At 46.5% G+C, this 24,733-nt stretch overlaps 1 protein-coding gene across 1 annotated transcript in view; it reads left to right on the top strand.

Moving 5' to 3' along the window:
- LOC141121995 (uncharacterized) overlaps window positions 1–24,733 on the top strand; it is a 119,590-nt gene that overhangs the window by 17,742 nt on the left and 77,115 nt on the right. Inside the window, exons 7-8 of the mRNA XM_073611780.1 lie at window positions 21,042–21,600; window positions 22,604–22,708. Coding sequence (XP_073467881.1) covers window positions 21,042–21,600; window positions 22,604–22,708 — 664 coding nt within the window. The remainder of the gene's footprint in view (window positions 1–21,041; window positions 21,601–22,603; window positions 22,709–24,733) is intronic.

The raw sequence follows: 24,733 nt of genomic DNA, 5'->3' as shown, positions 1-24,733 counted from the left end.
GCAGCCACTGTACCCATAAATTGCCACCACTGTGCCCATCAAACGCAGCCACTGTACCAAACGCAGCCACTGTACCCATAAATTGCCACCACTGTGCCCATTAAACACAGCCACTGTGCCCATCAAATGCAGCCACTGTAACCATCAATTGCCGCCAGTTTGCCCCATCAATTGCCACCAGTTTGCCCATTAAATCCTGCCAGTGTCCCCCCCCCCGCCCGGCACTTACCTGTCTCAGGTCAGCGCGTTGCTCCACGCTCCCTCCGATAGGCATCCAATCACAGCGCCTGTCGCTTCAGCCAATCAGGTGACAGGTAACCAGACCCAGTGCACCTGATTGGCTGAGAGGCGGGTCAGTGTTAGGGAAGTGATTTATTTGATTTCCTAACACAGCACTGTGTAAGCAGCGAACGCACAGCAGTGTGCCCGCTGTTTACCAATTTGGAAGCCTATTAGAGCCGACGGCTCTAATCAGGCACTTCTAAAAACACCCCCGCCGCTGTAATTCAGATGCCCGATGCCCTTTATATATATATATATATATATATATATATATATATATATATATATATATATATATATATATATATATATAAAGCCCTATGTGCTTTTATATGTGTCTTATCTATATATAATGCACTCTTTAAATGTGCTTTAAAATGCATGGTTTTCCATTTTATGAACAAGAAAATAATGACGTTATGCTGTTGGGCTGGTATAATAATGCTATGGGGCTGGTATGACATTTTTTCCAGGGCTGGTTTTCATTCCCAGTCCGGCCCTGCTTGTAGATCCTGACCAAGGTTCTCTTTGTCCCGGGCAAAGATCAAAAAGTCCTGAACCAACTTAGTCTTCTGTGGTGGCTCAATCTGTTCAGAAGTAAAAACTGCTTTCAATATCTTCAACTGGAAATAGGTATCTAGCCACATTAACAGCCACTTCAACCTCTGACGCGGATTCCTCGTCAGATGAGGAATCTGAGTTCTCCCCCTCCTCCGGGTCAGAGACCACACGGGAACTAACGGTCTCCAACACTAAAGCGGGTAGAGACCTCGTCGAGACCGAAGAAACCTGGGGTACTGTCACTGCTACAGAAGTGGAAGGACCCAACCCAGCTAACCTATCATTAAAGGCTTGGAAGGAGGAAACTACTTCCTTCATGGAAACCATCAATTCCTTTAAGTTTATAGCAGAATCAGCCCCTGCTACTGAAGAAATACATGTCTCACATAACAGTTTTCTACAGCTATCAGGAAGCTTGGATCTACAATTTCCACATTTTCTTTTAACAGGCTAGTCAACCTAGGAAAAAAGAACCACAATAAGAAAGGCATAAAAACTATACTTTCTAAAACATTTACCCCGGATAAATAATCTCTCATTACAGAGGAGAGGTACTAACCGAGGAGAAGAAGATAGAAGACGCTGCGGAGGAGATGCTGGAGGAGAACTCCGGAGGAAGAACCAGAAGAAGAAGAAGATGAAGGAAGATAGAAGAAAGAAGAAGCATTTAAATAAAGGAATTGTCAAAAACTGTCTCTTGTCATTTTTAACATTTTTGACAGTTTTTTAGTGAAATGGTAGGGGTAAGTACCCCCTTACCATTTCACACGGGGGGGGGGGGATCTGGGGGTCCCCTTGTTAAAGGGGGCTTCCAGATTCCGATAAGCCCCCCGCCCGCAGATCCCCACAACCACCGGCCAGGGTTGTGGGGATGAGGCCCTTGTCCTCATCAACATGGGGACAAGGTGTTTTGGGGGGCTACCCCAAAGCACCCTCCCAATGTTGAGGGCATGTGGCCTGGTACGGTTCAGGAGGGGGGCCACACTCTCGCCCCCCCTCTTTTCCTGCGGCCTGCCAGGTTGCGTGCTCGGATAAGGGTCTGTATGGATTTTTGGGGGGACCCCATGACGTTTTTTTTTTTTTTTTTGGCACGGGGTTCCCCTTAAAATCCATACCAGACCTGAAGGGTCTGGTATGGAATTTAGGGGGACCCCCAAGTCATTTTTTTAAAAAAATTTGGCCGGGGTTCCCCTTAATATCCATACCAGACCTGAAGGGCCTGGTATGGAATTTAGGGGGACCCCCACGTCATTTTTTTTTTTAAATTTTGGTTCGGGGTTCCCCTGTGGGGAATTCCCATGCCATTTTTATCAATGAACTTCTATGTGTATTGTCGGACCGGCAATGCAATAGCCGCGAGTAGTTTTACATGGGTTTTTTCATTCGAAATGTAATTTTGCTGTCAGACTGTTCTAAACACAAGAAACATGCGCCCCTTTACAGGCATACTATAGACACCCCCCAGCTACGAAATTTAAAGGGATATTACACTTTTATTGTTTGACTTTAAGCATTATTAAAATCACTGCTCCTGAAAAAACGGCCGTTTTTAAAACTTTTTTTTGCATTGATCCATGTCCCCTGGGGCAGGACCCGGGTCCCCAAACACTTTTTATGACAATAACTTGCATATAAGCCTTTAAAATTAGCAATTTCTTCCATAGACTTTTAAAGGGTGTTCCGCGGCATTTGAATTTGCCGCGAACACCCCAAATTGTTCGCTGTTCAGCGAACTTGCGAACAGCCAATGTTCGAGTCGAACATGAGTTCGACTCGAACTCGAAGCTCATCCCTAGTCCTCAGTGTTGACCGTAAAGTGAATAACTCAACACCAAGTTCACTATATGGACCCCTTATATATTTATACATGGTGATCATATCCCCCCTTATTCTCCTCTTCTCAAGAGTGAATAAATTCAGTTCCTCTAATCTTTCCTCATAGCTGAGCTCCTCCATGCCTCTTATCAGTTTGGTTGCCCTTCTCTGCACTTTCTCCAGTTCCCCGATATCCTTTTTTTAGAACTGGTGCCCAAAACTGAACTGCATATTCCAGATGAGGTCTTAGTAATGATTTGTACAGGGGCAAAATTATATCTCTCTCTGGAGTCCATACCTCTCCTAATACAAGAAAGGACTTTGCTTGCTTTGGAAAATGCAGCTTAGCATAGCATGCTATTATTGAGCTTATGATCTACTAAAACCCCCAGATCCTTCTCCACCATTGATTCCCCCAGTTGTACCCCCCTAGTATGTATGATGCATATTCTTAGCCCCCAAGTGCAGAACTTTACATTTATCAACATTGAACCTCATCTACCGTTGCCCAATTAGACAGAGCATTGAGGTCAGCTTGTAAATTGGAGACATCCTGTAAAGGACGTTATTCCACTGCATAGCTTAGTGTCATCTGCAAAGACAGAAATGTTACTTTTAATCCCAGACCCAATATCATTTATAAAGATACTAAAAAGTAAGGGTCCCAGCACTGAACCTTGGGGTACACCACTGATAACCCCAGACCCTTCAGAGTAAGAATCATTAACCACTACTTTCTGAATTCTGTCTTTTAGCCAGTTTTCTATCCATTTACAAACTGATATTTCCAAGCCTGTAGACTTTACCTTATGCCGCGTACACACGAGAGGACTTTACGGCAGACTTTGCCCGGCGGACTGGATTTCGTCAGACAATTCGATCGTGTGTGGGCTCCAGCAGACTTTGTTTTCTCAAAAGTTGGATGGACTTAGATTTGAAACACGTTTTAAATCAATCCGTCGAAATCAAGTCCGGTTGAAAAGTCCACTCGTCTGTATGCTAATTCGACGGACAAAAAGCCACGTTAGGGCAGCTATTGGCTACTGGCTATGAACTTCCTTCTTTTAGTCCGGTCGTACGTCATCACGCACAAATTCGATGGACTTTGGTGGATTGTGTGTAGGCAAGTCCGTTCATTCAGAAAGTCCATCATAAAGTCCGTCGAAAAGTCCGCCGGGCAAAGTCTGCCGTAAAGTCCGACCGTGTGTACGCGGCATTACACATGAGCCGCGTGTGGGGAACTGTGTCAAACACTTTTGCAAAATCCAAGTATACCACGTCCACAGCCACCCCTCTGTCCAAGATTTTAATTTCCTCCTCATAAAAAGAAATCAGGTTTGTCTGAAAACTTCTGTCTTTCATGAATCCATGCTGTCTGTTGCTTAAAATATTATTTTTCCAGCAAGAACTCGTCTATGTGGTCTTTTATTAAACTCTCCAGTAATGAGAGAGTAATAAAATGGTTGGATGAATGATTGTCATATTTGTCTAATGATTTTTCTCTAAGTAGACTCCTTAGTTTCCTGTCAGACATGGTTTCATAATCATACACTTGTGAGTACAGTAGACACTGGAGGATATAAGTTAATCAAAGCAACAATATTAACCAGTTGCCGACCCGCCACAGTAAAAATACAATGGACTGGCGGCACATACAGGTCTGGTAATGTACTTTTATGCCATGGCTTTCTTCCGGGTCCACACGCATGCACGCGCACACCCAGCAAATCCCTGCTGTCATTGGCTGTAGGACAAGTTTGTCAGCAGGTCCCGGCCAATGATTTTGCCCAGTACCCTGATCACCTGCAGCCAATGACAAATCACTCCTGTGTTTTATTTTGTAAACACTGGGGGCTATCTTGTGATTTCTTCTCTTCCTGAGTCTTTTTCGGTTCAGGAAGAGAAGAGAACACCACACTGTGAGTATAAGCAGCACACTTTACACCCACACACCTTAGATTGGCACATTTAACCCCATTGATTGCCCTCATTAACCCTTTAATCACCTCTGTCACCCAACCAGTGCCATTAGTACAGTGTCAGTGTACTGTATGTTTTTGATCACTGTATTAGGGTCACTTGTTACATCCGATAATGCCAGGGTAAGCTAGCATTAGATTGCCCTCACACTATCGCACTCACACTATAGGCCGCTGATCATCACCAATACTAGTAGAGAGTCTGTATGGATCCATATCTTGATCATGAACAGAACTATATTAGTGGACCACCTTAGTATAGTGTCCCTAATAATGCAGGATCAGCCCTTCTGCCCCCCCCCCCCCCGACGACAAGTGCAGTGTCAGTAGATCACGGGCACAAGGATACATTGCACACATAACCGCAGTGTTAGTAGAATCAGGCCTGATCTCTTCTAGTACTAGCAGGTAAGTTTTATTTGTAGCGGTTTAAGCAGTCCCTGACAGCCAGGAGCTCTTTTTCCCGTGAGTCACACTAGTTAGCTGTAAATTTAGTGCCTAAAATGTCCCAACATGTCCCAACAAAGGTACACTAGTGAAGAGGCCTACAGGATTCTGAGTATGACAGCTGAGAGCGGCACCCTGACAGGGAGCTCAGAGGATGGAGGAGAGGTCCCTGCTAAGGTCACGCGTACTCAACCCCATTCCCTTGCTGAGGTTCTAAAATCACATTATTCCTGTAGGCAGCAGAGAGCCAGTACTAGTGCCGCTCTACCTTCTGGTGAACTGGCAGGTACCAGCGGCCTAGTACATCCTAGTCTTTTATATACCAACACTGCAGTATTTCATGGTGACCTGGTGGGTCCCAAAAATGCAGTCCAAGCTAGTGAGGTGGCTAACACTAGTAGCATCCTGCAGCCACCAAGAATTCGACCACAGACCCATAGAGCCCATCGTGTTCTTCCAGATTAAAGTCCTGATTGGAAGCCCACAGATTCTGCAGCACCCGTACTTTCCAGATTCACTGCCCAACCTAGAATTCAGGTGGAAACAGCCAACTCCTCTTGATTTTTTTTTTTTATCTGTTTTTCACTGAAGATCTGTATCGATCGATTGTGAGCCAAAGCAATTTATACATAAAACAGTAAATCGCCACCAACCCAAATTCAACTCTTGTCAGACTATTCGCATTGGAGACCTATCAACATTTTTAAATGTAAAACTTTTTTGTGCCTAACTCTCAACATGGGCATTACTAAAAGGAATGAGTCGCAGTCATATTGGTCCAGAGACCCGATTCCTCATATGTCCGCGTTCTCTGTATTAATGACCAGGCATAGATATGAGACAAGCGTTTTATACATTTTAGTGATCACACACTCTGTTGTCCTCGGGGGGACCCTGAATATGATCAGCTTTTCAACATTCCGCCGCTCATAAACTACCTCCCTCATAAATTTTCACTTATGTATACACCCCAACAAAACATCTGCATAGATGAGTCCCTGATTACGTTTTCTGGCCACCTTGCAAACAGTATCTCCCCAGCAAGTGTGCCAGATCTGGGGTCAAAATGTATAAGCTCTGTGATAGGGTGACAGGCTATACATGTCATTTTAGAAGTTACGAGGAAAATGATAGTCATGTGGAGCCCCCCGCAGATGCCCAGACTACATGGGGAGCAATGGCAAGATAGTGTGTTATACAAGTAGAAGGCACAAAAAGCTAAAACATTTTATACCCCTAAATATTTAATCGATTTGCTGGGTGAGCATAGTAATATATGTACGTGATGAGATCTCAAGTCCACAATCTATATGATTGTATTAGAGGAAGTCCATAAGTCAAACGGAATAGTAATAAAAGTAGAAGGGGGAGGGAAAAAGGGGGGGGAGGGAAGATCATCCATGCTCACGGCAGCCATCCAGGGGGAACAGAAACCATGTTCCCAATACACTGAAAAAACAAGAAAGGGAGAAGAGGCGCCTCTGGGTGCAGATTTGTGTACAGGTTTTAATATAAGGTAAAGAATGGTGAAATGGCAACTCACATTTTAGCAGTTAAAAACAGGCATTATATAGTCCCAACAATGGGGGTGTCTTCAGTGGGGTCAGTCCCTTACTCTCCTGTGAATGTGCGCTGTGTAGTCTTCTCGTACACCGCTAGATGGATCTCTGTTGGCTGCGGGGGAGTATGCATCAACACGAGGCTTGAAGCGCAAGCTGGTATCCAGGCGAATGGGGGGTGAAGTCACTGGGATGCGACGCGTTTCTTGAGCGTGCAGACCGTGAATGATTCGCGCCTAATAGGTACACTAATTGCATCGCGCCTAATAGGTACACTAATTGCATCGCACCTACTAGGTACACTAAGGTTGAAGGTATAGGCACCTGGGCTAAATCAGAAATAAGTTGTAATACATCAGCCCAATAACATTTGAGTTTTGGGCATCACCAGATCATTTGTATAAAGTCGCCCTGGTGCACCTTACACTTTGGGCACAGGGGGAATCTCTCCGGGCCCATTCATATAATATCTCAGGCGTCAGATAAGCTCTGTGCAGGATAAACAGTTGCGAGAGCTTATGGGAGGCTGAGACACAACTACAACCTTAACATGGGAGGGGTGGACTTCAACAACCAGATGATAGGGTCCTACCTAATTTCCCGTAAGGCCATACGCTGGCACAAGAAAGTATCTTTATTCCAAATGGCTGAGTTCAAAGCGTATGTACTATACAAAGCGTAAGGAAGAAGCAGATCCTTCCTAAAATTTCAGGAAGAGTTTACCATGGCTCTTTTGTATCCAGAAGGTGCTGTGGCCCAAACTCCCAATCCCGATGCAGTGAGCCGGCTGCATAAGAGGGATTTTCCAGATGTCGTCGCTGGTACCCCGACCCAAAGAGCACCCCAAAAGAGATGGACATGGAATAAGAAGAGACGCCTGCCTTTTCTGTCCCTGCTGTCCTGGCCAACCTGGTCTCTGCATCAAGGACTGCTTCCATCGTTACCACACACAAGTGGAGTATTAGTATAGGGTACAGCATGGCACAGTCTACATCACACACTCACGCAGGGTCTCCAAAGATGTTAGTCATAAAACTCGCATTTTGAGAGACACTAAAATCACAGCCTAGAAAGTTTACAGTTACAGTTTTTACCCCCAGCTTGGGTTCCAGTGGGTGGTGTGAGTCAAAAAACAGATAGCGGTGTGTGTGGGTAGGTTTTCTGTAGGCCTCCTCGCCCAAGTCACCCCTTTCCTTGCCTTGTAAGACACAGTCCAAAAGGGGACATTTGCTATTCGGTGCCTCCTCCCTTGAACAATTGATGTATTTGTCCACTGAGTTTACGTGTTCACTAAAAGCTTGTACTTCTGATGCTCTAATCTGGACCCAAGTATAATCCACATGCCTTAACAAATGACGTCCGATGAAACAATTCAAGGCTCTCTTCTGCAACTCCTCCATACACGGCGTAGCTACAATAGGAAATACAGGTGATTCCCATAGCACAGTCGAGTTTCTGTCTGTAGAAGTCATTCAGGTACTTGAAATGGGTGGTGATGAGACCAAGGCCGTTTCCATACGCGGGCGCTACTCACGTATGCGTTCGCTTTTGCATGCGAGCTCGGCAGGGCGGGGCGCGTTTAAAACAATTTTTTTTTTCTTATTTATTTTAACTTTTATTTATTATATTTTTTTTACAATGTTCTTTACAAAAAAAATTGTCACTTTTATTTCTAATACAAGGAATGTAAATATCCCTTGTAATAGAAAAAAAGCATGACAGGACCTCTTAAATATGAGATCTGGGGGTCAAAAGGATCTCACATCTGATATTTACACTAAAATGCAATAAAAAAAAAAAATGACCCTTTAAGAGCTATGTACCACAATCAATATTTTCAAGCGTAAGAGCCCCGATGCTTGTGTTTACCTTCATACGTGCGTATATGTCGGGGTTGGGGTTGCCACCTCATCCCTTTAAACCCAAACACATATGAATTATACAGGTTCTTGGGATAATTTAATGCAGGTAAGGCCACCAAGTGAGTTTAATTACCACCTTAATCAGCCACAGAACCGGTGTAATTAATATGTGTTCGGTTTTAAAGGGATGAGGTGGCAACCCTAGTCGGGGTGGGGAGGCCTCAAACATTTTGGGGGCGGGGGGTGGGGTGGGATTTTATGTGCTTGGGTGTTTAACATAATTGGAACTACCGCTATTTTATTCTCTAGGGTGTCTGCTTTCAGAAAAGATATAATATTTTGGGGAGTTTTATGTAATCTTCAGGCCTAAAATATATATTTTTAAACATTCGTGCAGAAAATGCAAAAACGGCTCTGGCAGTGAAAGGGTTAAAGTTGATTTAAAAAAAAAAAAAAAAATCTGTGGTGGCCACATGATTCCTGTGGAGGGCGGAGCTCCAGTCTGCAGACAGATACCATTGGGAAATGCAGATAGGACAGGACATGTCACCTCCACTTTCATGTGTTGTTTCTAATGTCTATTGAATGCTTGTTACATTAAAGTTCATTAAACAAAAAAAAAAACAATAAAAAGGTGGATTGGAGGCCACATGTTTCCTGTGGAGAGTGGAGCTACAGCCATTCATTGTTTGTTACAATAAAGTTCTAAAAAAAAAAAAGTGGTGTGGAGGTCACATGCTTCCTGTCAAAGGTGGAGCTCCACTCCTCAGCCACACCCCCCTCAAATGATCTGGAATAAAGACAAGAAGTTCCATGTGGCACGAAGAAGCAGTAGAGGAGGTAATAAGATCTTATTTTCTATTTACACCCAGTAACCCCCCGTCATGTCCGTCCTCTTCCTCCATAGTCACTGTGATGTCTTTTATCTCCAGCAGATGATGATACACACATATATAGTGTGGAAACCTAGATTAACCCCTTCATGGTCAGAACATTTCCCCATTTACGGGGCCGGAACATTCTCTTCATTTTGGAGATAAATTCTAGTAATATGTTCCTCTATACCAGGGGTAGGCAAACTTTTGAGCACAGTGTGCCGAAAAATGTTTTCAAAGAAATTGAGCCTGACGATTTTATAACAAAAAAATGTCAACTTCACAATCTCAACCACGAAAAAGGATTTTTTATAAAATGCTGTAAACTACTTTAGTAGTGAGAAATGAACATCCTGCACTCTCACACCTCAGATCAGCTCCAATTCCTGCAACTCCACACCTCCCATCACTGTACCCCCCCCCCCTTCTCATCTGCCCCACCATTCTAACCCCCTGTACCACCCTGCTTATCAGCCCCACCAATGTACCTCCTTTCTCCTCTGCCCCAACACTGAAACGCCCTGCTCATCCTTCCCACCGCTGAACCCCCTTCTCATCTGCCCCATCACTGTACCCCCCTGCTTTTCTGTGCCACCGCTGAACCCCCTTCTCATCACTCCTACCACTGTACATCCTGAACATCTGCCCCACCGATGTACCCCCTTGTTCTTCTGTCCCTCCAATGTAACCCCCCTGCTCATCTGCCCCATCAATGTACCTCCCTGCACACCTGCTCCACCAACATAACCCCATGCTCTTTTGTCTCACTACTGAATCACCTTCTCATCTGTCCTAACACTGAACTCATCTGCTCTTCTGCCTCACCTCTGTTCCCCCTGCTCATCTGTCCCTCCAATACACCTCCTTTTACATCTGCCCAACTGCTCTACCCCCCCTGCTTTTCTTCCCCAACACTGAACCCCCTTCTCATCTCTTCCACCCCTGAACAGCTCTGCATATATTCCCTACAGCTGTACCCTCCTGCTCTTCTGTTCCACCTCTGAACCCCTCCTGCACAACTGCCCCACCGCTGTACCCTCCTGCTCTTCTGTTCCACCTCTGATCCCCTCCTGCACAACTGCCCCACCGCTGTACCCTCCTGCTCTTCTGTTCCACCTCTGATCCCCTCCTGCACAACTGCCCCACCGCTGTACCCTCCTGCTCTTCTTTTCCACCTCTGATCCCCTCCTGCACATCTGCCCCACCGCTGTACCCTCCTGCTCTTCTGTTCTACCTCTGATCCCCTCCTGCACAACTGCCCCACCGCTGTACCCTCCTGCTCTTCTATTCCACCTCTGATCCCCTCCTGCACATCTGCCCCACCGCTGTACCCTCCTGCTCTTCTGTAACACCTCTTAACAACTCCTGCACATCTGCCCCACTGTTGTACCCCCCTGCACTTCTGTTCCACCTCTGAACCCACTGTTCATCTGTCGCACCTCTGAACCCCCTGCACATTACCCTCCTGCTCTTTTATTCCACCTCTGATCCCCTCCTGCACATCTTCCCCACCACTGTACCCTCCTGCTCTTCTGTTCCACCTCTGATCCCCTCCTGCACAACTGCCCCACAGCTGTACCCTCCTGCTTTTCTGTTCCACCTCTGAACCCACTGTTCATCTGTCGCACCTCTGAACCCCCCTGCACATTACCCTCCTGCTCTTCTGTTCCACCTCTGATCCCCTCCTGCACAACTGCCCCACAGCTGTACCCTCCTGCTCTTCTGTTCCACCTCTGAACAACTCCTGCACATCTGCCCCACTGTTGTACCCTCCTGCTCTTCTGTTCCACCTCTGAACCCACTGTTCATCTGTCGCACCTCTGAACCCCCTGCACATTACCCTCCTGCTCTTTTATTCCACCTCTGATCCCCTCCTGCACAACTGCCCCACCGCTGTACCCTCCTGCTCTTCTATTCCACCTCTGATCCCCTCCTGCACAACTGCCCCACCGCTGTACCCTCCTGCTCTTCTATTCCACCTCTGATCCCCTCCTGCACATCTTCCCCACCGCTGTACCCTCCTGCTCTTCTGTTCCACCTCTGATCCCCTCCTGCACATCTGCCCCACTGTTGTACCCCCCTGCTCTTCTGTTCCACCTCTGAACCCACTGTTCATCTGTCGCACCTCTGAACCCCCCTGCACATTACCCTCCTGCTCTTCTGAATGAATGAATGATTTGTAAAGCGCAGCAAATGCAATCTGAATCGCCTCAAAGCGCTGGATGCATTCTCTGTTGTCAGCTTCTCAGAAAAGGAAGGTCTTTAGTTTTTTCTGAAGGCCTGGTGGCTTACTTCCATGCGGATGTTGGTTGGAAGAGCATTCCATAGTCGAGGTCCTTGGACTGCGAATCTTCGTTCTCCCTTTGCTTTGTAGCGGTATTTGGGAATGGTAAGGAGGTTTTGGTTAGCTGATCGAAGACTGCGATTCGGTGTGTAGTGTTTTATTTTCTCGCGGAGATAGAGTGGGGCGTTTCCTTGTATGCATTTGTGGGTGAGGCAGAGGGTCTTGAATGTGATCCGATTCTTCACGGTTAGCCAGTGTAGGCTCTTTAGGGATGGGGAGATGGATTCCCAGGGTTTTTTTCCTGTAAACAGTCTTGCCGTCGTGTTTTGGATGAGTTGTAAGCGCGCAAGCTGATATTGGGGTAGTCCTAGGTAGAGCGAGTTTGCGTAGTCGAGTCGGGAATTGATGATTGTTCCCACAACTGCCGCTTCTGTTCTTCTGTTCCACCTCTGTTCCGCTTCTGTTCCACCTCTGATCCCCTCCTGCACAACTGCCCCACCGCTGTACCCTCCTGCTCTTCTGTTCCACCTCTGATCCCCTCCTGCACAACTGCCCCACCGCTGTACCCTCCTGCTCTTCTGTTCCACCTCTGAACCCCTCCTGCACATCTTCCCCACCGCTGTACCCTCCTGCTCTTCTGTTCCACCTCTGAACCCCTCCTGCACATCTGCCCCACCGCTGTACCCTCCTGCTCTTCTGTTCCACCTCTGAACCCCTCCTGCACATCTGCCCCACCGCTGTACCCTCCTGCTCTTCTGTTCCACCTCTGATCCCCTCCTGCACATCTGCCCCACCGCTGTACCCTCCTGCTCTTCTGTTCCACCTCTGATCCCCTCCTGCACATCTGCCCCACCGCTGTACCCTCCTGCTCTTCTGTTCCACCTCTGAACCCCTCCTGCACATCTGCCCCACCGCTGTACCCTCCTGCTCTTCTGTTCCACCTCTGATCCCCTCCTGCACATCTGCCCCACCGCTGTACCCTCCTGCTCTTCTGTTCCACCTCTGATCCCCTCCTGCACAATTGCCCCACCGCTGTACCCTCCTGCTCTTCTGTTCCACCTCTGATCCCCTCCTGCACAACTGCCCCACCGCTGTACCCTCCTGCTCTTCTGTTCCACCTCTGATCCCCTCCTGCACAATTGCCCCACCGCTGTACCCTCCTGCTCTTCTGTTCCACCTCTGAACCCCTCCTGCACAACTGCCCCACCGCTGTACCCTCCTGCTCTTCTGTTCCACCTCTGAACCCCTCCTGCACAACTGCCCCACCGCTGTACCCTCCTGCTCTTCTGTTCCACCTCTGAACCCCTCCTGCACATCTGCCCCACTGCTGTACCCTCCTGCTCTTCTGTTCCACCTCTGAACAACTCCTGCACATATGCCGCACTGTTGTACCCCCCTGCTCTTCTGTTCCACCTCTGAACCCCCTGTTCATCTGCCCCACCACTGTAACCCCCTGCTCATCTGTCCCACCACTGTAACCCCCTGCTCATCTATGATTTGCGTGATATGCAGAGGGGTAAAAGGAAGCAGAGATGAGACACATCTACCTGTCCTGGCACACTCATCCTGCTGATCCAACTCTCACAATCCAGCTCACGTGCTTGTATGTGATGTATGGGATGTATGTGATGTATGAGATGTATGTGATGTCACATACAAGCATCTGAAATGGATGCGCAATGATGAGCTCAGGTCAGGGGCATTTTCTGAAAGCAGTGGGCCTATGTGCAGAACCCCTGCAACTGAGAAAAAGTGGTTGGGTGTGATTTTCGTTGCGCTGAATACTGGCTGTGGCTTAAAGGGACACAGTGCCGGGGTTCAGTAGTAAGTGATGAAAAGGTTCAGGAATAATTTTAAAAAGTTCACAGAAGCTCAACAGTAATTCCACAAACTGTCACCTGATTGGGGTTTTCTCAATCACAGTGAAATCCCTTCTTTCTGAGATTGGTAGTGGCAACCAAGCAAGTCATCTTCTTCCAGATGGTGGACGGGGCTAGCAGGACTGTGATTGGCTTTAGCATTGGCCAAGACAGTCCTCCTCCTCCTGGAAACAGGGACCCCCCCTCCCAGCAGAACTGCACCCAATCTCTTCCCCATCACAAAAGCGGACTACAGCAAAGTTAGAGAACCAAACAATGTTTCCCATCTTTTACAATGTGTGGGGGCACAGTGCCTCCCCCTCAGTGCAGATGTGGTGTGGGGAATTCTGAAATTGGAATGTATTTGTGTCTCACTGACACTTCCCTGTGCTGCTCTGCTGATGGCGAGGGAGTCGAGTGCCGGCAAAAGAGGCTTTGCGTGCCACTTGCGGCACCAGTGCCGGCGGTTGCCTACCCCTGGGCTAAACAAACAGCACTGACAATAAATATACAAGACAATGACCAACCTGAGGGGTCTCTGAGGAAAGTAGAGGAGCTGGGGGGTCTCTGAGGGAAGTCGAGGATCTGAGGGAAGTAGAGGAGCTGAGGGGTCTCTGAGGGAAGTAGAGGAGCTGAGGGGTCTCTGAGGGAAGTAGAGTAGCTGAGGGGTCTCTGAGGGAAGTAGAGTAGCTGAGGGGTCTTTGAGGGAAGTAGAGTAGCTGAGGGGTCTCTGAGGGAAGTAGAGTAGCTGAGGGGTCTCTGAGGGAAGTAGAGTAGCTGAGGGGTCTTTGAGGGAAGTAGAGTAGCTGAGGGGTCTCTGAGGGAAGTAGAGTAGCTGATGGGTCTCTGAGGGAAGTAGAGGAGCTGAGGGGGTCTCTGAGGGAAGTAGAGGAGTTGAGGGAAGTAGAGTAGCTGAGGGGTCTCTGAGGGAAGTAGAGGAGCTGAGGGGTCTCTGAGGGAAGTAGAGGAGCTGAGGGGTCTCTGAGGGAAGTAGAGGAGCTGAGGGGTCTCTAAAGGGAAGTAGAGGAGCTGAGGGGTCTCTGAGGAGGTATTGGGACTTAAAGTGGTTGTTAACCCACCAATGTAACTTTACAGTATCCTCTCTGTTTATATATGTAATGTCCCCCTGTGTACGTGCCTTATAAAAATAATGCAGTATATACCTGTTTACAGAGCGCTGATTGGCACTCATGTGACCCGCTGCCTCTCTTCTCTCTCGGCCCGACAGATGCGGCGGGCGAGGCTGAGGATCCCCCCGCTGGTGTCAGTCAGGAGAGAGGCGGCGGTTCACATGAGTCCCGATCAGCGCTCTGTAATCAGGTATATACTACATTATTTTTATAAGGCACATACACAGGGGACATTACGTACATAAACAGAGAGGATACTGTAAGAAAATAATTATAATTAGAGCAACTTGAGCGGAGGGGGTGGGCACGTAGCTGACAGGCAGGGAGCGGAGGGGGCGGGCACGGAGCTGACAGTCAGGGAGGAGAGAATGGAGGAGAGCACAGAGGAGGGCAGAGGACACAGCGGATGATGGAGGCACATACAGTGACCACGGTGTCAGGGCTCAGTAGCCATGATATACCATGGTCAGTTTACAGGGGGGGTATAACCAGGCAGGATCAGCCAGATATTTCAGGTGATACAGGGGGCCAAATGACACCACACAAGCACTGTGCTATATAACATGCTTTAAAGGAACAGGATCTTTATTTTTCTTTTTTCTTTTAGGTTAACAAATGCTTTAAGGACTCTGGGAGTCTCTGAGGGTGTACTTCATCTGAAGGGCTTTGGGACAAGTGCAGCTGAATTGCTTTGGGGGCCTCCTAGGAAGTAATAGGGCTGAATAACTCTGAGAAGTTAGTGGGACTAAAGGGCTGTGGGGGCCTCTAAGGGGGTAGTCAGTCTGCAAGGCTCTGAAGGAAAAGTGTCTGTTGGTCTCTGATGCAGTGGTCAGTGCTGGATTTCAGGGCCCCAGGAACCCACTGCCACTCTGTACAATGTCCTGAATACTACAGAATACTTGGCAACCAAGAGAGCAAACATCTCCCTCTTCTGTCCTCCTCCTACCTACACTGGGCTGCCATTGGATGGAAGAGAACAGACTCCTCCCCCACAGCTTTCTACTCCACCAGCAGCATCCTCCTGCTATCCAATCTTTGTTGGGGAAATGTTGCTGGGATTCTTTCCTATAGTGCTTCTTTCTCTAAGTGACTCATTATACAAGTAATATGCGCTTTAAGCTTTGCCTCATCTGAAGATTTCTTCTCTGTCCCTCCACATGTATGTCCCAGCTGAGTCACATCCACCCATAACTGAAAACTGACTTCGCTTTCACTGTGTCTGTGTGCATTTTTGAACGGCGTTGCCTTCACCATCTGTTGCCCTGTCTGCATTTTTATGATGGTTTTTTTTGCTCTGTAGTGTCTTACCTAATTTATGTGCTCTTCTTATCTTTACAACTCTGCCCTCTTGCTAGTCTGACTTTAGATGTGAAAGGTTTGCTTTGTTAGCTAGCAATTCTTATATTAACTAATGATTAATTAACAAACAACCACCCTCACCCTTAACAGTATAAAACCAGAGCACCCTTATGGGGTCAGCATGTTGCTGGGGTTCTTTCCTTTAGTGATCCTTTCCTTTAGTGATTCTTTATACAAGTGATATGCACTTCAAGCTGTACACTTTAGTGATTGCACAAGGTGAACATACATAGCAAACTGCACTGAAAAGTACCAAACAGACTGCAGATGACCCCGTCTCTCTTCATCTCTCCTTCCACTCTGTAACATGCGCTCCCTACCACTTCTGGCAGTTATGTCCTCTTTCCTCTAACCTTCTTTCCTTCACCCCACAGCTTACATATATCACCTTCCTTTATGCCCTCTCCATATTACTGCACTTACCAACTCCTGCTACTTCTACACCCACATGCTGATAAATCCTCCATGATGCTGGGGTATGTCCCTACATATAAATTGCACTCCCATATCACCTCCCTTACCCCTCTGCTTTTTCTAACCTCTGGTGACATATCCCCAAACCCTGGGCCTCCATCATTTAACTGTGCCCAACGCTCCCATCACCCTACACCCTCTGGCAGCAGCCACAATCCATAGAATTTAGTTTCCACTCCTCTTCTTCCCAAATCCAGCCTCCTCTTCTCCTGCTCCCTCTGGAATGCCCGCTCTGTCTGTAACAAACTCCCCCCCCCCACACCTCTCTGTCTAACCTCCTCTCTTGACCTGAAGCAATGGATACATGCTCCTACTCACGCCAATGGTAACACCCTTGACCTTGTATACGCCTATCTATGAATTCTGTGCAACCTCTCCCACTCTCTGATCACCACCTTATTAGGTTCGCTCTCTCACTGTCTTCCACCTCCTTTCCCTCCAACCGCCTAACAGTTACCCCTAGAAACCTTCGCCACCTCAACCCTTCTCTTCTCTAATAATGACCACCTCTATTACACAATCGCATCTCTGTCCTGTCCCAACCTAACCATTTCTGTCTACAACAACTCACTGTCATCCTCCCTAGACAAGCTTGCCCCCCCCCCCCCCCCACCACCACCACCACACAGAATCAGGCCCCAACCCCTACAATCCTGGCAAATGGATAACACCAGTCTCAAAAAACATAGAAGCACTCTTGAGCACCTGAGAGACTTCTAACAATAGAAAATCTGCCCTCCAAAAATACTAGTCTTGCCTCCTCACTGCCAAGCAGACCTATTTTATCACTTTCATTAACACCTTCTCATCCATTCCCCATCAACTCTTCTCTACCTTTAACTCTCTTCTTCATCATCCACTACCTCCACCCACTAACTCACTCACTGCCCAGGAGATCACCAATCACTTCAAAAATAAGATAGAATTCATGAGAAGATCTCCAATGCCCATATACATCCCCTACTTAACACACCATGTCCACAGGTACAATCATGACTTCCCTCATTCAACCCTGTAACTATTGATGAGGTTGCTAATCTTTATTCTAACGCCCACCTAACCACCTGCTCTCTGGACCCTGCTCCCTCACAAATGCCACGGTCACCCTCTGGCTCCATTCTACACTCTCTAACTCACATCTTCAATCTCTTCTGGGATCTTCCACCAACTCTCTAAAACATGCGCTAGTCACCTCCATCCTTAAAAACCCCTCACTGGACCCCACCAATCTTAACAACCTATGCCACATCTCCTTACTCCATTTTTCCTCCATACTCCTTGAACTTTTGGTCTACAATTGATTGAGTGACCATCTGACTGAGAACAAACTTCTTGATCCCCTTCAGTCTCTAGATTTCACCCCCAACATCCCATATAAACTGCTCTCCTTATGGAGAAAGCTAAAACCAATAAAAACTATTCTGTACTCCTATTCCTGGACTTCTCTGCTGCCTTTGATACAGTGGAACACCCCTCCTCCTCAAAAAACTCCACTCTTTTGGTCTCCATGACTGTACTTTTCGCTGGTTCTCATCCTACCTATCCCACCGCACCTTCAGTGTCACTTATAACTCTACTCCCTCTTCTCTTCCTTTCTCTGTTGGGTTTTCCCAAGGTTCTGTTCTTGGACCTCTCCTATTCTCAGTCTACACCCTTCTCCCTGGGTCAGTTGATTGCCTCCCGTGGCTTTCAATACCATTTCTACGCTGATGACACACAAATCTATCTCTCTACCCCTCAGCTCACAACATCAGTCTCCTCACGTATCATCAAATTTACTAACAGACATATCAGCCTGGATACCACACCACTTCCTCAAACTCAACCTATCCAAAACTGATCTCATAATATTTCCTCCCCATGTGCCTCTTCCCCTGATCTCTCTGTCAAAATCAACGGCACAACTATAAACCCGTCCCCGCATGCCAAGGTCCTATGTCCCATATGTATTCACTGTCCACAACTTGCCGCCTCAACCTCCGAAACATTTCCAAGAAATGTCCCCTTCTAACCAATGACACCACAAAGCTTCTAATTCACTCCCTGGTCACGTTCAACGCTCTTCTCATTGGCTTACCCTTACATAGGCTCCTCCCCCTTCAGTCCATCATGAATGCTGCTGCCAGACTCATCCACCTTACATACTGCTCAGTGTCTTCTTCCCCTCTCTGCCAATCCCTCCATTAGCTGCCACTCACCCAACAGGGTAAATTCAAAATACTAACAACTTGCAAAGCCATCCACAACTCAGCTGCCACATATATCACTAACCTAGTCTCAAAATACCAACCAGATTGTTCTCTTTGTTCCTCCCAAGACCTCATGCTCTCTAGCTTTATTTTCTCCATCAGCCCACCCCCCACAGTTATTACTTTTTGTATCACTTGACCCTCCCGCCTAGATTGTAAGCTCTAACAAGCAAGGCCCTCTGATCCCTCCTGTATTGAATTGTATTGTAAGTGTACTGTCTGCCCTCATGTTTTAAAGTGCTGCAGAAATTGTTGGCGCTATATAAATCCTGTATAATAATAAATAATAAATGTGTTCCCATGGGGGCAGTAGTCCTTAAATGTACAGCAACCCCCCTATTACCCCCCTCACATCCACATCCTATTATTATGTGACCAACACCATCCAAATAATTCTTACTTTCATTTCCCAAAGTTATCCGTCTACAAGGAGACCTGTATAGATCAAATGATGGCACCAATGAGGATGGAGGAGGACCGGAGTCACATGACTGAGAGGATACTAAACCTCACCCTGGAGCTCATCTACCAGCTGACCGGAGAGGTGAGGAGGATTCTGGGAGGTCACATGACATCACTCTTATCTCTATTAATAAAACACAGACCTGACCGGACAGGTGAGGAGGATTCTGGGAGGTCACATGACATCACTCTTATCTATATTAATAAAACACAGACCTGACCGGAGAGGTGAGGAGGATTCTGGGATTTTAACATGATATTCCTATTGGTTCTTCAATACAGAGATTTCCTCTTGTGAAGTCAGGTGATCATATGACCATCACAGTGCCTCCATGTGACTCCCTAAAACCTAAGAGACACAACATGCAGAAGGTTCTAGAAGTCACCAAGAAGATGATGGAGCTGCTGACAGGAGAGGTTAGCGGTGCTGGGAATTCTGGGACATTATCCAGTAACAGACAAGGGATGTGTCTGGATGGTGACTGTATCATTGTGTGTGTCAGGTTCCTATAAGGTGTCAGGATGTCACTGTCTATTTCTCCATGGAGGAGTGGGAGTATTTAGAGGGACACAAGGATCTCTACAAGGACATCATGATGGACAATCAGCCGCCCCTCACATCACCGGGTAAGAGGAGACTTTATTGTAAAGGAGAGAGCAGTACGGAGGCTCCACCTAGATCCCCCATCATCTGATAAACACATAGAAACAATGTATTCAGTCTCAGGAGATGGGAGGCAGCGGTGTGGGACCTCTGAAATTTGTCTCATGTAAATATTTAAACTTCCAGTGATTACTGAATACCAATATTATGAGTTCTGACCCTTACACTATATACTCTATGTTGTACATTACATAATTCTGATACTATAAAATCCTAACTGTTGTATCCTATATAATAAGTTGTACATTACATAGGACTTCTTTGACACCCATTTTCTACCAGCTGGACATTTTATATCTGATGATCTGATTGGAGCACATACATTTATAATAATGTGATAAGATCCCCAAACTTTGGAACCTTAAACAGAAAGTGATAATGAGGGAGGAGTCAATAACCCAATGATGGTGGTCTTCAGGATCAGTCCAGTCTTCATCTTGGTTGTTCTCCCCCCATCCTCACTCTCTGACATCTGGTGGGGCTCAGCCCCGCTGTTATTCATGACTAAATCATGGACTAAATAAGGAAGTGCAGGACTTCTTGTGTTGGGAAGATGGCAATGAGTGATAGAGGGGGTGGGGACACTCATCCTATAATCCCCTCAGCACTGTCACTCCTATAAAAGACAGTTCTCGTTGTTTCCTCACTCTCTGACTAAGGTCCATGAATAAAGAAATTAACTGGTTAGAGATCAGAGGACCCATTTACTAGTTACCTTGAGGGTGGAATTGTGAGATCCTCAGAGACAAAGCTGCCTGATGTGGGCGGAGTCCTGGTTTAGGGGAACCAATCAGCTCATGTCTAGTAATAATCTTTTTATTCCTATTTTAGTAGATGGACGGGAGATGAGGAAAACCTCAGAGGATTGTCTCACTTTGTCTCCAGACTGTAAAGTAGAAGATGAGGACATCACACAGTATAGTCCAGGAGAAAACCCGACTATCTCAAATGTCCATCCGGCACCACACAGTGTAGATGGACCATCATATTCCTCTTATCCTGAGGAACCTCAGACTGTGAGGGACGGTGCCGTCCTTCCAACAGAGAAGAGCTTTTCCTTTACTGACTGCGGCAAGTGTTTCCATTCTAAATACACTCCTAATAGGCATATAAGATCTCACACGGGGGAGAAACCGCATTCCTGTCCTGAGTGCGGGAAATGTTTTTCATTGAAGTCCAGTCTTTACAAACATCAGAGATCTCACACGGGGGAGAAACCTTATTCCTGTCCTGAGTGCAGGAAATGTTTTTCAGACAAGTCCAGTCTTTCCAGACATCAGAGATCTCACACAGGGGAAAAGCCGTATTCCTGTCCTGAGTGTGGGAAATGTTTTTCATTGAAGTCCGATCTTTACAAACATCAGAGATCTCACACGGGGGAGAAACCTTATTCCTGTCCTGAGTGCAGGAAATGTTTTTCACAGAAGTCCAATCTTTCCAGACATCAGAGATCTCACACAGGGGAAAAGCCGTATTCTTGTCCTGAGTGTGGGAAATGTTTTTCATTGAAGTCCAATCTTTACAAACATCAGAGATCTCACACAGGGGAAAAGCCGTATTTCTGTCCAGAGTGTGGGAAATATTTTTCACGGATGTCTAATCTTTACCAACATCAGAGATCTCACACAGGGGAGAAACCTTATTCCTGTCCTGAGTGTGGTAAATGTTTTTCAGTGAAGTGCAGTCTTTCCAGACATCAGAGATCTCACACGAGGGAGAAGCCATATCCCTGTCCTGAGTGAGGGAATTGTTCCTCACTGATGTCCTGTCTTCCTGTACATCAGGGATCCCACACAACCCTTGAGGTGTATTAATGCCTTGAGTGTGGGAAATGTCTTCTATATGAATGTTGCTGGACATCACAGCTCTCATGTGGGGAAGAAGCACACCCTGATATACACCTCAGATATACTCCATGGCTGATCTTCATCATGTAAGAAACAGTTCATAAGGAGATCAGAGATCACCAAAGACATGGATGAAGTGTTGTACCGTGTTGGACATTGATAGCAGTAGAAGAATAAAAATGGAGTCATTACCTTTCATTGGCTGAGTACATTTTGTGGTGTAAGATTTCACAAATACGTAGAGATCTATTTTTTAAAAAATTTGTTGAATGAATGTGAGCAGCATTCACTTCACTGTGATAAATATTGGATGTATTTTATTTCATACACCGATTTTCTTGGCTCCATCTAGTTGCCATGATGAAGTATTGTCATATGATATGACAGAAAAAATATCTCATTATGGTCACTAGATTGAGCTGATGATCATAGGAAATCACTGTGTTGCATTCTGGCCAGAATGTGTACATAGTTAGTTACATTTAGTCAGGTTGAAAAAAGACACAAGTCCATCTAGTTCAACCATAAAAAAATAAAATAAAAAATATCATACAATCCCATACCCACCGTTGATCCAGAGGAAGGCGAAAAACCCCAGAAAAGCATGATCCAATTTGCTACAGCAGGGGAAAAAAAATCCTTCCTGATCCCAGAGAGGTAATCAGATTTTCCCTGGATCACCTTTACCTATAAATGTTAGTACCCAGTTGTATTATGTACATTTAGGAATGAATCCAGGCCTTTCTTAAAGCAATCTACTGAGCTGGCCAGAACCACCTCTGTAGGGAGTCTATTCCACATTTTCACAGCTCTTACTGTGAAGAAACCTTTCCGTATTTGGAGATGAAAACCCCTCTTAGACTTACCGGTAACGGTATTTCCATGAATATTCCAGGACTGCTACTTCTATGGGAAACATTCCGGCTTCTACAGGAAACACAAATCACACAATTTAAAAGGCCCCATCCCTCTCCCCGACCCTCAGTTGTATGAAGATCAAGTAAACCTACACCAAAAGTGAACTTGGAAGAGGAATAATAGATACTCATTAACACACCACCACTAGGTTAAATTAAGGGGACCCATGAAAAAGAATAGGGTGGGAATATAGACGCTGTCCTGGAAGATTCATGGAAATACCATTACCTGTAAGTCTAACAGTGGTTTTCCCCCTTCATCTTCCAGGACAGCTACTTGAGAGGATAAGCAAGATTCTATACCTTAGGGAGGGACAACAGCCTGAAGTACTTTCCTTCCAAAGGAGAGGTCCTGGCTGGAGAGCATCTGGACTCTATAATGCTTGACGAAAGCATGAGAGGAGGACCAGACAGCAGCTTTGGAAATATCTTCCCGTGATGCACCCGCTCTTTCTGCCAAAGATGCAGCTAGCTACCTAGTAGAGTGAGCCCTTACTCTGGAAGGATGGGATTGCCCTGAAGATCTGTAGGCCACACATATAGCTTCTCTAATCCATCTGGAAATGGAACCCCTAGATGCCTTGGAACCCTTTTTGGGACCACTAAAAGAAATCAGTAATTGGGAATCTTTTCTAAATTCACTGGCTACTTCTAAGTAATGTAGAAGACATCTTACATCTAAAAAACTAAATATTTCCTCCTCCGGATTCCTGGGGGAGGAACAAAAGCTAGGAAGAACTACTTCCTGGGATCTGTTGAACTCAGACGAAACTTTGGGCAAATACAAAGGTAGGGCCTGATTACTATCCTGTCATCTAAAATCCTTAGGAAAGGATCTTTACATGAGAAAGAACCTAAATCCGATACCCTTCTCCCAGAAGTTTATGGCCAAAAGGAAAACCATCTTTAAGGTGACTAATTTCAAAGAGGCCTCATGAAGTGGCTCAAAAGGGTCTCTGGTAAGGGTGTTCAACACCAATGTCAAGTCCCAGGGGGGAACCTGCTTGGCGACTCTGGGTGTATGTATAGCCCTGGTTGAGAGGAATCTTTTAATAGCTTAGCTCCTCCGCCAGTATTTTTTCCATGAACAGAGACAGGGCAGCAACTTAAGAGTGCTGACAGCAAGCCCCTTTTCACCCCCCTCTGTAAAAAATCCAGAACACAGGGGATAGAAAACGAGTCTACTCCAGCACTTTTTTGCCAGGTTACAAAGGTCTTCCACACTTTACCATAAATCTTCCTTGTGACTAATTTATGGCTGTCTAAAATAGTCTCAATAACCCTAGCTGAACATCCTTTTAATTATAGGATGTGCCGCTCAGCCTCCAAGCCATCAGACGGTATACCCGAGGGTTTGGATGAATCATTGGTCCCTGGTGGAGAAGGTTTCTTTTCTCTGGCAGGGGCCAGGGGGACTCTATTGAAAGTGCTCTCAGTGCGGAGAACCAACTCCTCCTGGGCCACCATGCAGCAATCAGAATTACTTCTGCTTGTTCCTGCACAATCTTCCGGACCACCAGAGGAAATAGCGAAATTGGAGGAAAGGCGTAGGCCAGGGAAAAATTCCACTGGAAAGAGAGCACATCCGTCCCTAGGGACTCCGGTTCTCTCTTCAGGGAAAAATAAGCTGGAAGCTTCCTGTTGTGGGTGGAAGCAAACAGATCCATTTTGGGCATTCCCCACCTGACAACTAACTCCCGGAAGGTCTCCTGGTTCAGCTCCCAACTGCTGGAACTGACAGATAATCTGCCAGTATATTTGCCGTCCCACTGATGTGGACCGCCCTGATTGAGGAAACATTGTCCTCTGCCCAGGAAAGAATCTCCTGACTTAACACTAGCAGGCTGTCTGAGCGAGTACCCCCCTGCTTGTTGAGGTGTCATGGCATTGTCCGAAAAAATCAACAGGTCCCTTGCACGAACCCTTGTTGCGACCAAAGCCTTTTCTTACTGCTAACAGTTCCCTGAAGTTTGAGGATTGAGCTGCCTCCTCTCGCTGCCAGGCTCCCTGAGCCTGCCAGTCTTCTGAGTGAGCTCCAACCCCACAAGCTGGCGTCTGTGGTAATCTTTATAGGCAAATGCTGGGCCCAAGCCTTCCCTACCTGCAGA

This window comes from Aquarana catesbeiana, unplaced genomic scaffold, assembly GCF_042186555.1.
Source record: "Aquarana catesbeiana isolate 2022-GZ unplaced genomic scaffold, ASM4218655v1 unanchor236, whole genome shotgun sequence".
Classification (NCBI taxonomy): Eukaryota; Metazoa; Chordata; class Amphibia; order Anura; family Ranidae; genus Aquarana; species Aquarana catesbeiana.
The sequence above is the reverse complement of the archived record's forward strand: the minus strand, read 5'-3'. Positions and strand labels throughout refer to the sequence as shown.